The following is a 15763-nucleotide window of genomic DNA, read 5'->3' on the forward strand; positions in this document are numbered from 1 at the left end:
AACTCAACAATGATTTTAATTTTGACAAGAATTGGTAAAAACAAAGTTTGTTTGGATTCGTGTTTGTCAACTGGAAAAAGCCGCGTTTGTTTTGAAAACAGGCTATCGCTTGGTTGTGCTCGATGTAAAGTTGCTTTTTGTATTTCTAGTGCAATTTTGAGTTATACTTTATTAGTGCTCTCAATCAGTGTGATACATACAATGGAATTAGTTCGATTGCTCAGCGTGTGTCGACTTTGTCTTAAGCATCCCTCAAATTACAGTTCCATCTTCAGCGACGAAAGCCTAATGAAGAAGATCGCCTATGTCTTTCAATTTCCAGTGAGTAGACCACCATCCCGATGATAATACAATGAATTATAAAGAACATACTATTTCATCAACAGGTTCAACAGTTCGAATCCTTGTCAACTGTGATATGCTCACCGTGCCTTGGAACCGTGGTTGACTTTGCCGAGTACGCAGAAAGAGTGGGTCAAAATCAAGCATACCTAAAGTTGTTGGTAGACAAAATCGCCGATAGAAGTATAAAACAGTTATCCGCAGCATCACACATAAACACAACGGTAACCAACGAGCAAGAGTGTGATTTAGAGGAGGCAGTAGCTGATCAAGAAGATCCAGAGGTTATACCGGTGGTTTCGAACGTATCAGAAACATCAAGCAAAGTCGATGGTGATTTGGTAAGCCAATATCTGGGATTTCACTGTGAAGTGTGTGATAAAAAGTTGGACAGCTTTCAAGCACTGAAAGAGCACTGTCGCGTTACGCACAAAACCGTGGCGAGGGTTAGCTGTTGCGGTAAGCGCTTTACCCGGAAGGACAGGTTACACACACATATTCTAAACCACGTGCAACCTGATGCATTCAAGTGTGAAACTTGCAGTCAGGTATGCAAGACCAAGGCAACACTGCAGGCGCATCGGAAGCAACATCTATCGCCGGAGGAAAGACCATACCACTGTACCAGATGCGAACAGAGATTCGTTTCGCGATCGCAACTGACCAATCATGAATTTACTCATGTGCCAATCGATCAACGAAAGCACGTGTGTCCACAGTGTGCAAAGGCATTTGCCTTTAGGTACAGCCTCGCAAGACACATGAAGGTTCACAGTCAACATGCAAAGGAATTTGTTTGTGAAATATGTGCCAAATCGTATTCCACTCAGGTGGGGCTGAAACAACATCTGATTGATCACGAAACCGCGGAAGGGGCACTACAGCCACGAGTGCAGTGTACAGTATGCCACCAGTCGTATAAAAATCGAGACACTTTGCGACTTCATGTTCGCGACAAACACAAGAGCGCAGGTGTTCATTTCTGTGAAACCTGTGAGAAGGATTTTCCTACCAAAAATAAGCTTGCCACCCACATCAAATATGTCCACGTCCGGAACGTTCGCTATCCGTGTAAAGTGTGTGGAGCAGCATTTCGTCGGCGCGTTGAACTGAGAGTAGGTCGAATTGTACTCGGAAGCAGACGAATATTGTCGCTGATATCATTTTCTTTTTTGCAGGAACATGCCACACGCCATACTGGCAAAGCTCTGTACGAATGTAACGACTGTGGTCAAACCTTCAACCATAGCTCCAACTATTCGACTCACCGGAAAAACAAACATAAGAGGCAGGAAAGAATCAACAATGAGCGGCAAAATGATGAAGCGGCTTAAGGTACGAAGCAATTGGTGATGGGTTGAAGTCGTCCAATTATGTAAAATATGGTCTAACTTACGTAGGGTATACTGTAAATAACCACTTCCAAAACGCCATAATATGGTAGATTACCTTTTATTTCTTATCATTATTAATTTTCCCAACGTTGAGTAGTTGTGACCGCTGGGGGAAATTCGGTAACATGTTTTTGGGGGTTTATTTTTCTTGCCGTGTTTTTTTTTGTAACTTTGATTATGATTGGATAGCGATGAAAATGCAATGATCTGATCTTTAAAGCTGACCAGCTACGGAGGATCTCAATAATGTATCCATCCATTTCGGTGAAATCATCGCTATGTACGATCTGAGAAAATGTGATTTTGTTTTTTTTACAAAACAATTACATCGATGTAGTATTTGCATTCTAATTTACATGACACTCTAGATGCATTTCAGTTCTCCGAGCAAACGTGTTGGGAAAACGAAAGCAAAATACAAGAAGTAAAATAGAAGTCTGTGCAAAGCAAGAGAGATGTAGTTGCAAATCATTTTCCATGTACTACAAGATAGTACAGAACGTGCGAAAGAGTCGTGCTGGGGAGAATAGAGAGTGGAAAGGAAAGAAAGGATTGTTATCGAAATTAGGTTTATCAGATGTGGTCGGTGTATCATGGTGGCATGAGTGCGTATGGATGTGAATAGTTTAAATGAACAACGACACTTTTCTTTTTGGTAGCCGTTGGATACTGGATAGTGATCTATTAAATATAAGAAAAGAGGAAACGTAGTGGTCGGTGATAGCGAATGTCTTGAAGAAAAACAACCAGTCGCTCGTCGATTACTTCCCCGGGGGTGCAACCGGAGTGCGCTTGAGGCGCCCGGCACGGTATCCGACACGGTTGAAAAATTTGTTTTCAAAATGTTGCCCATATATTTGTTGCGATATTTACGACCATTCAATTTGTTAACAAAAACATATTCAGATGGTGCAGTTGGTTTATGGCGTTATTCATTAGGGTACTATCGTTGTTTTTTCTTCGTGCAAGAAAAGCAGGATAGTAGTAACTTGTAAAATTTCGGTTTTTTCTTTCCTGTAGATTGCAGTATGGTTTAGTTTTTGGCAAATACATGGCGGCGTGCGTCGATAAGTGTTGAATAGATTGCGAAGGGTCGTACGTAAAGAAAATTGGACAATTATTTTTTTTAATAAAGAAAAGAAGCTCACTCCAAAGCAAGCAAATGATTTGGTTTGGTTTGGTTTTTAATGTTGAATAACGCGACGTAGGAAAAGAGAGAAAAGAAAAGAACAAGAGAAAGAGAAAAATTTATTAAAAATGAAAAAAATGCAAAGTAGTGAAAAGGAAAACGAATTCTCAACAGTTAACAAGAAAAACGAACGAACAATAACTACAACTTGTAGAAACACATTTTGAAAACAAATTTTTCCTCGACACGAAGGACCAACGAGCGGAAGATGGACTCGAGACAATCAATCTTGTTATCAGCTGATTAGGGTGGTCAAAAAATCAACATATTATAGACGTGCACAGCGTACAAAAGGGCCTTTAGAGAATGCCAAAAATAATCAAACCAATGTCAAGGTCGGGAAATGGAAGTATAACACACGCACGTGTTGGTGGTTTTTGGTTGCGTTGTATCGTGCACGCGTGGAGAAAGTGAATGATAGTACACAGATTATTCTTTTTTTCGTTTTTCCGAAATTGTATTTTTTTTAAATCATGAAAAGAGGAGGTCTGGGAAAGAATTCGCGTTCAGAATCATCTCTTCCGTTTGTTTTTTCCTTAGCGTTTTGGGAATCATTTTTCCCACTAATCCGGGAATCCCTTGAACGATGCGGCTATATTAGATGCATGCATGCTGATGAATTAACTAAAATGTTCTTTCTAAAGGAAATGGCCGTCCTTTTGCAGATAGAAGGTCGTCTGGTGAATGGAAGAATGGTACAAATCCTCCGCCACGAACCGGTGATTCGTATTTGTGAGGAGATATGGCAGTGTGTAGACGATTGATGATGGTGGCGGGACGGGAAGGATGGGTCGCTCCACCCATTGTCCGATGAAGTCGATGCGAACGTCTTCAAATTTTACCTAATCGAGCCATTTTCGTTTCTCGTTTGCGGCGCGGTGGCACCGGTGGCGTTGGTTTCACGTCATCAACCTCAACCGATACGACGATGTCTGGCTCGTCCTTCGGCCTCATCAGCTCAACTCCATGGAGTGCAGAGTAGCTACTCGAGTCAGGCTTTGGAGTGGATGGCACAGATGAGAGTGGTAATGATGATGATGATGACGATTTCGGGTCGCGTTTTCGTGTGGTAGTCTTGGGCACTTGCTGCTGACTCTGGCTGCCACCGGAAGTGGTTCGTGCTGATTCGGATGATGGTGGTTTAGCGGTGTCTGTTAAATCGTGTGAACCGCCGCCAGATGAAGCAAGCACCGCCTTGGCCGGTTGAGAAGGCTTTCGTAGGCTAGCTGGGGGTGGCGTACGTTTCGAAGCGGATGCGGATGACGTTGATGATTGGGCGCTATCCGCAGATTTGGCGGTTGTCGTGTTGATGCTGGCTGAAGTAGCTGTTGCCTGTGGTGATGGCTTCGACGGCGGTGAAATGTGTCGTTTCTTGCGCACCGTTTTGATCGGTTGCGTTGTTGGTTCGATGGATACACTCGGTTTACCTGCAAGCGGTTCCTGTACCAACTGCTGTTGTTGCGCCGCCGTAGCCGTTGCACTTGGCGAAGGTTTCGGGATGGTGGGAGACCGAGGCTCGTTGGTACTGGCGGACGATGTTTGCGTTTCGGGCTTCGGAGATGTCGCGACGGGTTCCGATGCTTTTCTCGCCGCACGCACCGGAACACTATCGACAACGTCTTCTGTTTTGCGCGTGCGAGCCGGAGCATGGACCACTTCTGGAGTAGGCTCCGGTTTCGGTGCCGGCTGTTCCTTCTCTTCTTCCTCCTCCTCGGCGTCAATGGAAGGATCGTAAACGAGTTTCGTGTGTGAGCGCGTTTTTCCCTCCGGGCTCTTGGTGGTTATAAACTGTTGGTAACCTGCAAAAACTTTCTTGGTCAATGTGGTCGTATTGGTGGTCGGATCGTACTGAATCGGCGGTGGCATCTTCGTCTGGCGTCGCCGAGCCAAGCCACTATGGGCGACCGAGGACAAGTATACGCCCGCACTACCGCTACCATCGTCGTCCTCTTCCTCCACAATTGCTGGCGGTAGAACGACGTGTGCTGGAAGCGTCGTTACGGAAGGCGGATAGACAAATCCCCAAATCCCCCGGAAAAGTTCCGATGAGAGACACACCAAGGAACGATACCACCACAAATCAAGCATGCAGCCCACCGGAATTCCCCACCGGATTTCGGTACATCGATCCGAAGTGCGATCGCGATCGATTAGATTCGAAGCGGGGAAGCGCGATGCAGAATCAACAAAAAGGCAAATGTGTTTCCCGCGGATGAGATCCATGACGGCCACAGGACGGTCCCATTTAAATGGGGAAGCGGAGGGAAGGGGTGGGGAGTAGACAAAAGCAATTGTCGTTTTGGTGGGGGGAAGAGAAAGAAAAATTTAAGAGAAGGAAATCCGATTTAGTTCCTGATTGTTTTGTTCGAATCGAATGCACCGCGCACCGCATAGGCGGATGGGAGTTTGGGGTGAAAAATGCTGAGGGACACACACACGCATGGCTTAAAACTGCCCAATTCCGGAATCATAAGTGTGAGATTTTTGTTGGCAAAACACACGCAAGTAAACCACAAAACAAATTCAAATCACACTTCACTCGAAACGGGTTTGCGTTGTTAATTTTTAACTCTCCGACTACCAACGATACCAACAATTCATCCTTTGCTTAGTAGGCTGAGTATTAAACTGTATTTTGGTGTCATTGGGTCCGACGGATCCAGCATCCAAGGTATCCAGTATAGTGTCCTTTCCCTTTTTGGTCTCGGTTTATCTATTACGTTGGACACCTTGCGTATAACTGATCAATCCAGCATTGATGGTTTCGGTTTTACATGCATCACGGTTAACAACACGAACTGAATGTATCGACGATACATCGATTTTTTTCTAACATCCGAAGGTTGTTCGCATATGAGTATGATTGATCAAAACTATTGAACGGTGTTTCCCCTGACAAGTGTGATCCGATGCGCGAAGGATATGGATGGGACCGATGGCAGTGATTCGTCCTATATTGCAGTATGCCTCTTGTTTATTAAATCTCTTTCGTTTATTTCGAAATCGGTTACGGTCGAAAGGATGAACCTTAATGTTTCCTATGGGGGTTTTCCGAAATTGTGTTGTACGCTACGAAATAGAGGTTAAAAACACATGTTAAGTAAGGATGTTGCCAACTGCTGGTCAGGTGTGGAACAAAGAGGGTTTTTTTTGGAACTAGCTATTTTTACGACACATGTAGAACATGAGGAAGACATACAAAGAGGAGCTTAGACCAAAGAACCGAACATATGCTCCACGTAAGAGAGTGATATGATGAGCAGATGAATAAACAGTACAATTTTCAACAGTCATGATAATATATTTTTTTACTTGCATAATGCTGGTGAGAGTAGACTCTTGTGGGAGATAACATTTCCAAACACATTTGATAACATAGAAAAACGAACCAATGAAGAGCGATGATGGAGGAGAACGAAGGTGATTTTGTTGATACGCGTTACGATTTCCAACGTGGTTCCAACATATACCGTATCACTTTTCTTACCCTACATTAGCATTTTACGAGCTTACTTACTTTCGTTCCTTTTTGTATCTGTTTTAGAAGTCACTAAGTTGGTTATTTAATGTTGTATGCATCTAATTTTCATTAGGTCTAGAATTCTGTTAACATCTTGTGAATGTTGCTGTTATTGTGCTGCCATTTTTCTTAATTTTTTTCGCTAACAAATTTTGCTACAATTTGTCGCATTTAGCGTTATCAATAATATTCACCTATAAGCTGTTCTAAACGCTAGCTAGTTTAGTCCTTTCAGCTGCTTCGACAGTTCATGGCACTAATAACACGTTTTTTTTATAGAATAGTGTGAGGGTATTATTCAGTGATGTTCTAAATAAATAGCGAGCGTGTTTCCCAAAGCAAGGAATGATAGAATGAGAAATGAAAACAGACCATGATGTGCAATTATGTGCCAATTGGGGGCCTAGATGGGAGTGATACAAACGACGAAACTTGCGAGCTAAGGAAGATGCACCTAATAATCAGTTTGCAATCGGTTGGGTAATCGTATTCGTTTCTCTTGGTTGTGTTAGCATAGAAGAGGACACGTTAAAGGCAGGCAAACATGCAAATGCAACAATATGAAATGAATATCATTATTATACGGGTGCAATTACCAATGCGGGCCATGAGTTAAGAACACCACGGAGTTTTACACATGGACCGGTGGCACAGATCGTTTCAATCGTGAAGAATGGGATTTAACGGTGATAATAGTACTGTTAGGGATACGGCGCATGCAGTATGAGTATGGGGTCAGAGCATGGCACGGGAAGCAAACGATCAACCGAAGGACGGCACGGTTGAGAAGGAAGCTGATACTCGATTGGTGCCGCCGGCCATCGCAGACGATGGCGGTGTTGGTTGGTCAATTACCTTCCTTCTTCTCGACTGGCACTTTGTCCTCGGGCTGCGGCGTCGGCGAACGATCCCGGGGATCCCGCTTCGGTGTGGTGGAGCGCGACCGTGACGATCGGCTTCGACTGGCGCGAGGCGTCGTCGGGGGTGTTGGGTCCGTTTTCGCCGCCGGTGCCACTGGAGTCTCGGTGGCGGTACCGGCACTCAAGGTTTCCTGGATGCGCTTCCAGATGTTATCGAACGAGTCCCGGCCCATGTAGTCTATGTTGCCCGTTTCCCAACACTGCCGGCGCATGTGTTCCTCGTATGCTTCCTGCTCCTGGGACTTTGCTTCACCCATATGCAACTGAGCGAGTGCTCCAGCAAGGCCACTCTGGAAAGGAACAATCGGACAAGGAAAAAGACGAATACCGTCGTGATAACACCGTGGCTCATAATTGAAAGCTATCTAGAATTTGGTATGTAACGTATAAAACATTCGATTGGAATGATAAATAACTTAGTACAACGTGACTACAACATACAGGTGGAAAGGAAAAGTAGACAAAAACTAATAAGAAACAAATGGACATCAAAAAAGACAACGACATATGAGGAGGATGAAAAAGTCTTTCCGAAACAAGTTCCCTTACCAGGTAGTACCTACTTTTGTTTCTTTTTGCTATCGTCAGTCGATGGCGAAAACATTTCGTAAGAGAAGCAAACAGCAAACAAGCAATGCATCGCAGAAAAGGTTTGCCAAACTAAACGAAAACCCCTCCCGATTTGGTGGTGATACAATTTTGGAACGGCCATAATGTACCTACGACAAGAAAACCCATGCTTTTCCGGGGTAGTAAACACGGACTAATAGTCTAGTAGATGGAGGTTAGTTTTACAAAGCAAAACGAAGCGTCGTCGAATGTGAAGAAGGAAACGGAAGCGAAGCATGGCAGTGAGAGTGCTTCATCCGCATGATGATGGCAATAGAATGCGCGCACTTGCTGGTCGTTATGATTACCTACCGCATCCCCACCAGTACCGACATTTTCGCCACTCGCTGGCCCGCTTTCGGCCATACCAGTGTCGCCTTCATGATACGCGGTCGCGGTTTCTTGGTGCTGGCTTGCGGAAACATCAGCCTTTTTGGGACCACCATCGGCACCCCAATTCTGTGGGTGAAAGTCAGCGTTACTAATGTGTCCCTCGTTCGAGGGATGATGCTGTTGTTGTTGTTGTATGGCATGGCCAGCATTTTGATCGCCTTCTCCAATCACATGCTGCTGATGTTGCGTATGCTGTGGAGGCATTTCCTGCTGCTGCCATTGGTGCTGATGCTGATGTTGGCTGGGAGCGTGGTGCTCGGTAGATGCCTGTTCCCAGTGTCCCCGGTTTTCTTGATGCTGGTGAACCATTTTATCGACCCACTGCTCTGTGCGCTGAAAGATATTTGCATCATGATGATGGTGCTGGGAGTGCTGAGGCTGGTGGTGATGGTGATGATGATGGCTTCCATCACCTCCTCCCGCTTGATGCGCATGACGATGATCATGGTGATTGTGATCGTGCTCTTGATCATGTCGTTGTTGAGCTTGATTCGCAAGCCATTGGTCGTATTCCTGGCGACTATGCTGATCTTGGGCTCGCAGTTCATTCAAGTACTGAAAGTACAGTCTTTCTTCTTCCTGTTTGCGTAGCTCGCGCTCGCGCTCTTGTTTCTGCAAGTAAACCTCCCAAGGATCAACATAAACCGTGGTGGGTTCGTACGACGGAACAAATTGCTCTCTTTGCTCCTGTTGCTGCTGCTGATGCTGCTGATGATAGTCGTAGGGCTGCTGCATTTGTCCGCCGTTTCCTGCGTCTTCACCACCATAGACCGTACCCGAAACGGCCGAACGGTATTGGGCTCCACTAACCTGCTTCGGCTGCCCGGGGGCTATCCAGTGGCTAAAAGCTTGTTGCTGTTAGGAAATAAAACTCAAAACTTCTTAGCGCACTCGCACACACAACCATGCACCATTCCTTAGCGCACAAACACACAAACACACACACATACGCAAAAAGGGTTACAAAACCTACTCTCAAATATGATACCGAGACGGTATATTGAGACTTCCAAGCAGGCAAATCAATCAAACGGTAAAGATGATGATGAATGTAATGACAACATACGTACGACTAGCGCGAATATTGTTGATGCTTAGCAGCCCGGCTGTCTAACCTCCTAAGATCTGAAGATAAAACAAAATCGCACATGCAATCGTTGCCTCATCGGGCAACCATAATCGAAATCAATGCAAAGCGTTATGTTTTAATGCATTTCAAATCATTATAAATGTATTTCATAATCTTGTCGTTATAAAATTGGGCTCCATTTTTTGGTTTTCATCTATACTCTGATAGAGCATCCCTTTGTGGTGGATTTTATTCGCTTTTTGCTAAAAAAAACGCTTCCTCTACCTCTAATGCCTACTATGATCGTCTAGTACAAATGCTAGATAAACAAAATCTACCGAAATTAATAAGAGATTGGCGAGAGATTCGTTCATATGCGGTACGAGCAGAACCAGCGTTTTCTTGGGGTCGAAAAATCGAGGGCATCAAAGGAATGGCACGGAAGGAAGATGTGCACGAGAAATCGTCACCTGTCATTTGTCCATTGTTTGCTGGATTTTGGTCCAAATATGCTTAAATGCGTCTCGTCCAACATACTCTGCATTGCCCGCCTCCCAGTACTGCCGACGAAGTTTCTCTTCGACGCGGTCCTGCTCCTCGGTGCGCGGTTCTCCGAGCGTCACCGTGGCAATTGCCCCGGCAAGGCCACTCTATGTTGTTATTGTATGTGTGTGTGTGTGTGCGTGTGCAAAAGGAGCCAAGGTTTGGGATGTCGTTTTATTGGAAAATGCACGGAAAAGTGTTGAATGCAATGAAAGGAAAAGCATTAGCTGAATGAAAAACAGCAGCAAACAGGATCTCTCACACACAGCCTTTTTTTTATCACTCTAACTTTATCTCAGTTCAAGGATGCAGGATAGAAGGTGGACGGCAAAAAAGGCAAATGAAACTGTTTATCGCAAAATGTACAATTTTTAAAATGTTATTTTCTAAAAACTCTGAATTGTCGCCACCTTCATCAGCTGTGCAATGACTACTTATTAACTGATCGCCTTCTTATTGTTTTCTTTTTCCTCTAACGGTTGATTGAGAAACCAAGAATGCGCAGTTTGTCTTGTTTCGTCGTATGTTGTCATTTCATCGTATCATCGAATGATGGAGTTGGAGAAAAATAAGGAACCGTATGAAACCCGCAATGGAACGAGAAAATAGGGCAGCGCTAAGAGGCGCAAAGAGTAAAGCGTTTTGTAACTACATATGGGTGCAAAGAAAAAGGAACACGAAGAGTCATCCAAAACATGGCTATCTAATTGAACACATAGAAGTGAAAATCGTATGAAATAGCACTGTTAATTAAAACAAAAACTAAAATGCACAAAAAATTCGTTTTGAAATCAACCAAAACAAGAGAAAAGTCAACAAGTTAATAAAGAAGCGTTTGCAAAAGCTGATGGAAAGCATAGCGAAAGAAAAAGCAAAAGAAACTACGTGTCCGGTTGGTTATGCAAAAGGTCCCCACTGGGTTCTTACCTTCTTTGTACTTAAAGCTACATTAATAATCCTAACATTTTGCGGTACAGACTTGAAATTGAAAAAACAATTCACTTGTTACATCTTGGCCTGAAGAAAGGTGGGGATAGTGCTCGCAGGAGGGAGGAACACATTAGGTTGCTCAATTCATGAAAAGGCGCAGCGGGAAGGTAGAAGGAGAGACAGACGAGGAAACGCAGTTTCATCCCCATGAAATCACGGGAAGAGCTTTATCCATAGACGACGACAGGGGCTCTGTGTGCGAAAGGGGCTACATTTTTGGAGGTTGATGCTTGAACACTTACCATGTCCGGGCTAAGCCGAGAGTGCACGTCGTCGGCAAAGATATCCCACCAGTACTGGAGGAAGTTGGCGAGATGCTGACACTCGGACGGGACGTAAACTTTGCGCGTTTCGGAGTTGAAGTTTTGCAGCCACGGTTTGGCGACGCCGATGAAGTGAAGAATTTTCGTATTCTGACCAAAGCTGCAAGGACATTTCAATCAATCAGCATCATAGATGGAGTTTGTAAATGGAGCGCGAAAACGGGGGACTCACTGTTTAAATGCAGGCAAGTACGAGTACGTCGCCACCGAGGAGGTGTTGTAGATGAAGGGCAAGTGTTTCTGGATGTCCTTATGAGCCCAGTCGGAGAAGTACGCATTCAGCAGGCCCTGGTCACCACCATCGAAGCTTCCGTTGGTGACAGCGAACTTGAGCAGGCTCGAGAAGGTGTCCACGTTAGGTTGGAAAACGTACACGCCCGAGTTGAAGCAGTCCGGCCAGCCGATGTCCGGCGCGGCCGAGAACTCCTCGCGCTCAAACAGCTCATCACTGTTGCGTAGTACGAGCGTGTCAGCATCGAGAAACACGCACTTGTCAAACTGTGTCAGACGCCAACAGTGCAGCTTCGTAAACGTAACACCCAGTTCCGGGCGCTTCAGAAGCGCCAGATTTGCCTCGTCCTTTGAATCGAGCAGGTTCACTTCCTCTACCACGTTGAAGACATTGCGTAACTTCGTCCTGTTGAGGAGTAGGAAGGGAAAACGTCGTATTACGCTCCTACTTTGATAGGGCAAGACCGTATGTTGTTTGCAAAATTACTTCATCGCCTCGGAGACGCCGGGTGTTATCAACACAGCAAGCTGATGGATGGTGTGCACACGTTTTAGCGAATGGGCGACCACGAGAGCTCCAAGGGAGTAGGAATCATTGGTGGCCAGTGTCACCCAAGCGTTTCCTAGAAAAAAAAAACATGAAAAACAATGTTTTGGATTATACGTATGTTCATTCATTTGCAGTATGATGGGAGACGAGAAATTGTGCACATGATAATTTCCGGTTCGCAGGCAGACGACGCTCTTCACCATCGTTGACCTTGGCGGCGATAAGCAATCCCAAATTCTGTTGCCACCTTACACACTGAGGGTGAATTCAAAACGAGAATTCAAATATAGAATCATGGTTGGGCGCGTGGCATCCCACGTCGATGGGAGTTGTGTGCAGAGTTCGCTTCAATTCAAACTAAAATTGTGTTACCCGGCCGTTAGGCTATTCCAATTGGGATTGACCTTTCTTTGCGATAGAGCGTGAATATATTTTTACAAAAATAATCGCGGTCCCCGATGAATGTTGCTGACAAGACGATCGATATTTAACTCTAAGACTCGTAAGGGGAAGAAAAGGTACACTTTGTTCAATGCAGTTGTCCCAATGATGACGTGCGGGGGCGCGTAAAAGAAAGACACATGGCGCTATAAAAATGCCGCCACCGATCTTGATGATCAGTAGTACGGATAATTACCAGTATTTCGTCATTTCTATACCGGTGAATCCGACCATTTTACGATGACAGTGAACGAGTGACGGGAGGCAAAAGTTTCGTATCGCTTCGTAACTACTTATATTTAGCAATATCCGTGCGACACGACCGTCACGAGGATCTCTATAAGAACACATGGCTGCAAGAATGAAGTCGGCAGGCAAAACCTCAATCGAATGCGGATCGAAATATGCACTTGTGGTTGTAGGTCCTAGACTGATCGTACTTTTATTTTCTTTTCTTCGTTTTCGGGTGGTAAGGTCCACCTACCACACGATTGTGTTGGCTTAGATAGAAAGAGAGAGAACGGGATGATTTTGTGGCGCTAATATTAGACCGCGAAGGTGCGGAGACGGTCACGGTGATGGGGATGGAACGTACCGCTCAAGACAGGCGCCAAGGGACGCGAATTTGTAGCGATCAACGTGCGTCAATGAGTACTCTACGATACGAGGATATCTAATGCACTATTTGCGTGCGTCTGTTTTTGATTCCGGAATAGCAAATAGAAACTCAAAAAAGGAGGGTCGAATGGAGAAAATCATTTGCTTCCTCTTTTGTTTCCTTTTCCGGAGAAACCCAACATACTGTTTAATTAGAGTATAACCGGTTTAATAGTTATTAATGATTCAATATTTCATAATGTTTATGCCAGAACAGTGTTCAATATCGTGGAAGGTAAAAACACAGTACCCACGAGAACACTGTGCTTCCACTCGACTTCAAGGTTAGTTTAAAGTCTCAGAGAAGTGGCTTGATAGCTAATACCTATTATCGCGGGGTTTGTGGTCAGCAGAGGTCATCTCATCGTTGTCTCTAGATCCTTGCCAAACCGTGTGTGCAGCCGAGTGCATCGGATCAACGGAGAGTTGAAGTTCCACCCATTTTTAGGAACCAAAATGTGTACCCATGTGTAACCAAATAATTACTGGAAATTTTTCTTAGACGGGTAAACAGATTTCTACAATATTACATTACAACAGAGGTTTTTTTTGCTAGGATCATACCGCTCTATACATATTTCAGGATGTCGAAGCGATGCCGAAAAATAGAAAACGATAGAAGCGTTTACCCCGCTAAGTAAGAAAAATATAAAATGTGCATCTATGCTACTCTTGTTTTGTGTGCGTGTGCAGCAAGATTAAGGCGCCGGCATGATTCGTCAGTGTGGTCTCCGATTGGCTGTTTACTGATTTCATGAATCAAGCCGGCGACATCGATAAGAGCGCTTGAAAATGATAATGTTGTGCTTGTGTACTCGAGATGCCAGTATTGCGGGTAAAAGCGGGCTCTTAATGAATCTTCCTTTGGTGCCCTGAGGTCCCGAAGGTGGCGCCATAGAGCTTACGTTTGTTTGCAACAAACATGCCGGTACAAATGTTGACGCCATTAACTGTGTTGATAGCCCTTATGACCGCCGGCAGTCGAGCGTACCCTGGGGGTTACTGATTCCGCGTGAGTGCATATGTTGTTGCGGGTCCTCTAACCTTGGTATTTTGTCCTCGTATCGGTACCGTGCTCCTGCCCCTGAAAAATACACACACACACATTTGTCGAAGCTGTTTGAAGCGAAGAAGAAAATAAATCGGGAAGAAATTGGGCACCAGTTTTACCATGTCGGGAGACCACATAACGGATGCAGTGGTAGAGATTGTGTTTTTCTAGCAACGTGAAAATTCTCGCACACGAAAGACACGACCACCGCAAGTCGAACCCGCCATCCTACGCACAATTAAATTTAGATTTTTGCTGGCATCCGCGAGGGCAGCACATGGCGGTTTTTTATTCAATCGCCATGGGGAGTGTTTGCCAGGATGCTTCCCATGGAACTGGTACGATCGCGGTTCCTTTTTCATATGATTTTTTTCACCCTGTGGCAGGAAAATCAGCAAGTACCAAATTTGCCAATCTTGTTTTCCGTGATTCCATTTGTTTCGTGGATGATAAAAATAGGATTGTACAAATGAAAATTAGTTCCTTTTGGTATGGAATTATTTGCCCGTTTAAACTAATTGTGGGTAGATTGGAATTTTCATTGTAACCTCAAGGACGATGAAGGTCACCCACTCATTGACATCCAGGCGCATCGGCGTGACAGTACGCTGTCGTCTCGGGCGGCGGAGCGTATAGCGGTAACCAGAAATTACGAAACACTGCAATTCGAAACGAAGCATAGGGCATGCATGTTTTGGAATGCCCTTCTGGGCCAGTTACTTACGACTCATTTTGTCTGCCTCTTTGTAACAGCTTCCTTACGGCGAAGAGACGACGGTGGCTTCGCAAGTGGCGACGTAGAAGAAGGCTCGGCCGATGATGTTGTTAATTATCAATCGTCAGAGGGATGGTAGCGTGTGGATATTGATAGTAATTCGACGAAGCGTGTCGAACTGTTTCAAAAGCTAAAAATACAACTGTCGGTCAGCCCAGCCGCCGTTAAATGAAGTGCGATTTTTCGACCGTCCGAAGAACTTGTTGCTGTGAGGGAAATATTTTTCTCTCGGCGACTGGTGGTGAACAGCCAACACACGAAAATTCCTGCTGCGGCAAACACTTCACTTGGGCAACCAGAAGCAGGTATGCCAGCTAGTTGGTCCAGTTATATTTTGGAAAAACGGTCCACTGCAATCGAACGACACTTTCACTTTATCACCGTTTGGTTGCTGGCTTCTTTTAACCGTACTCAAGAGGCCGAGAGGTTGTAGCACAACCGATCAACCGATAAACCAGACTGTTTCGTGCCGCTACTGCAATGCGTCCGACGCAAAACACCGCTTCTCGAGGACTGATCGGCACCGATCGTCTTGGACCGTCAAGAGATGCTGTGTTCGTTCCTTGAAGATCTACATCGCGGTGCCTGCGGTGATTTGTTTTGTTTTGATACCGAGCCATCAAGGACTGCGGCTCAGCGAAGATCCATTAGATCAAACGTCAAATGAATAGAATTCGACGAAATTGTTGTTTGATACTATTTTTTTCTTATTTAGTATTTATAAAACTATTTCAAGCGGGGGAATACAAAATATCTTGAAAAGAAA

The 15763-nt window shown here is 44.8% G+C and overlaps 2 protein-coding genes across 6 annotated transcripts; one reads left to right on the forward strand and one right to left on the reverse strand.

Annotated features, from left to right (window-relative positions):
• The first annotated feature begins 107 nt into the window (after positions 1-107).
• On the forward strand, positions 108-10716 carry LOC131266160 (transcription factor grauzone-like). 4 transcript variants are annotated; one of them, XM_058268529.1, is made up of 4 exons: positions 108-321; positions 387-1457; positions 1521-1677; positions 10476-10716. In XM_058268529.1, exons 1-3 carry the CDS (start codon positions 202-204, stop codon positions 1674-1676), a joined length of 1347 nt encoding a protein of 448 aa, XP_058124512.1. In that variant the 5' UTR covers positions 108-201; the 3' UTR covers position 1677; positions 10476-10716. The 4 variants fall into 4 exon arrangements, with proteins under 4 accessions (XP_058124512.1, XP_058124513.1, XP_058124510.1 ...); XM_058268530.1 differs by having other exon boundaries at positions 10485-10716; XM_058268527.1 differs by lacking the exon at positions 10476-10716 and having other exon boundaries at positions 1521-3352.
• Positions 5670-15526, reverse strand: LOC131266161 (glycogenin-1). Of its 2 annotated transcripts, XM_058268532.1 has the most exons (6): positions 14947-15526; positions 12011-12146; positions 11465-11929; positions 11212-11392; positions 7301-7655; positions 5670-5994 (listed from the first exon to the last, which is right to left on the reverse strand). In XM_058268532.1, exons 1-6 carry the CDS (start codon positions 14951-14953, stop codon positions 5954-5956), a joined length of 1185 nt encoding a protein of 394 aa, XP_058124515.1. In that variant the 5' UTR covers positions 14954-15526; the 3' UTR covers positions 5670-5953. The 2 variants fall into 2 exon arrangements, with proteins under 2 accessions (XP_058124515.1, XP_058124517.1); XM_058268534.1 differs by lacking the exons at positions 5670-5994; positions 7301-7655 and adding an exon at positions 9583-10086 and having other exon boundaries at positions 14947-15516.
• Positions 15527-15763: the final 237 nt, after the last annotated feature.

This window comes from Anopheles coustani, chromosome 2 (assembly GCF_943734705.1).
Source record: "Anopheles coustani chromosome 2, idAnoCousDA_361_x.2, whole genome shotgun sequence".
In the NCBI taxonomy this organism is placed as follows: Eukaryota; Metazoa; Arthropoda; class Insecta; order Diptera; family Culicidae; genus Anopheles; species Anopheles coustani.

Coding starts and splice junctions, on each gene's coding strand:
- LOC131266160 (XM_058268529.1), top strand. CDS start 202: ATGGAATTAGTTCGATTGCTCAGCGTGTGTCGACTTTGTCTTAAGCAT. Junction 322..386: donor CCTATGTCTTTCAATTTCCA/GTGAGTAGACCA, acceptor TTTCATCAACAG/GTTCAACAGTTCGAATCCTT. Junction 1,458..1,520: donor GTCGGCGCGTTGAACTGAGA/GTAGGTCGAATT, acceptor TCTTTTTTGCAG/GAACATGCCACACGCCATAC.
- LOC131266161 (XM_058268532.1), bottom strand. Junction 11,930..12,010: donor GGCGTCTCCGAGGCGATGAA/GTAATTTTGCAA, acceptor ACTCCTCAACAG/GACGAAGTTACGCAATGTCT. Junction 11,393..11,464: donor TACTTGCCTGCATTTAAACA/GTGAGTCCCCCG, acceptor ATGTCCTTGCAG/CTTTGGTCAGAATACGAAAA.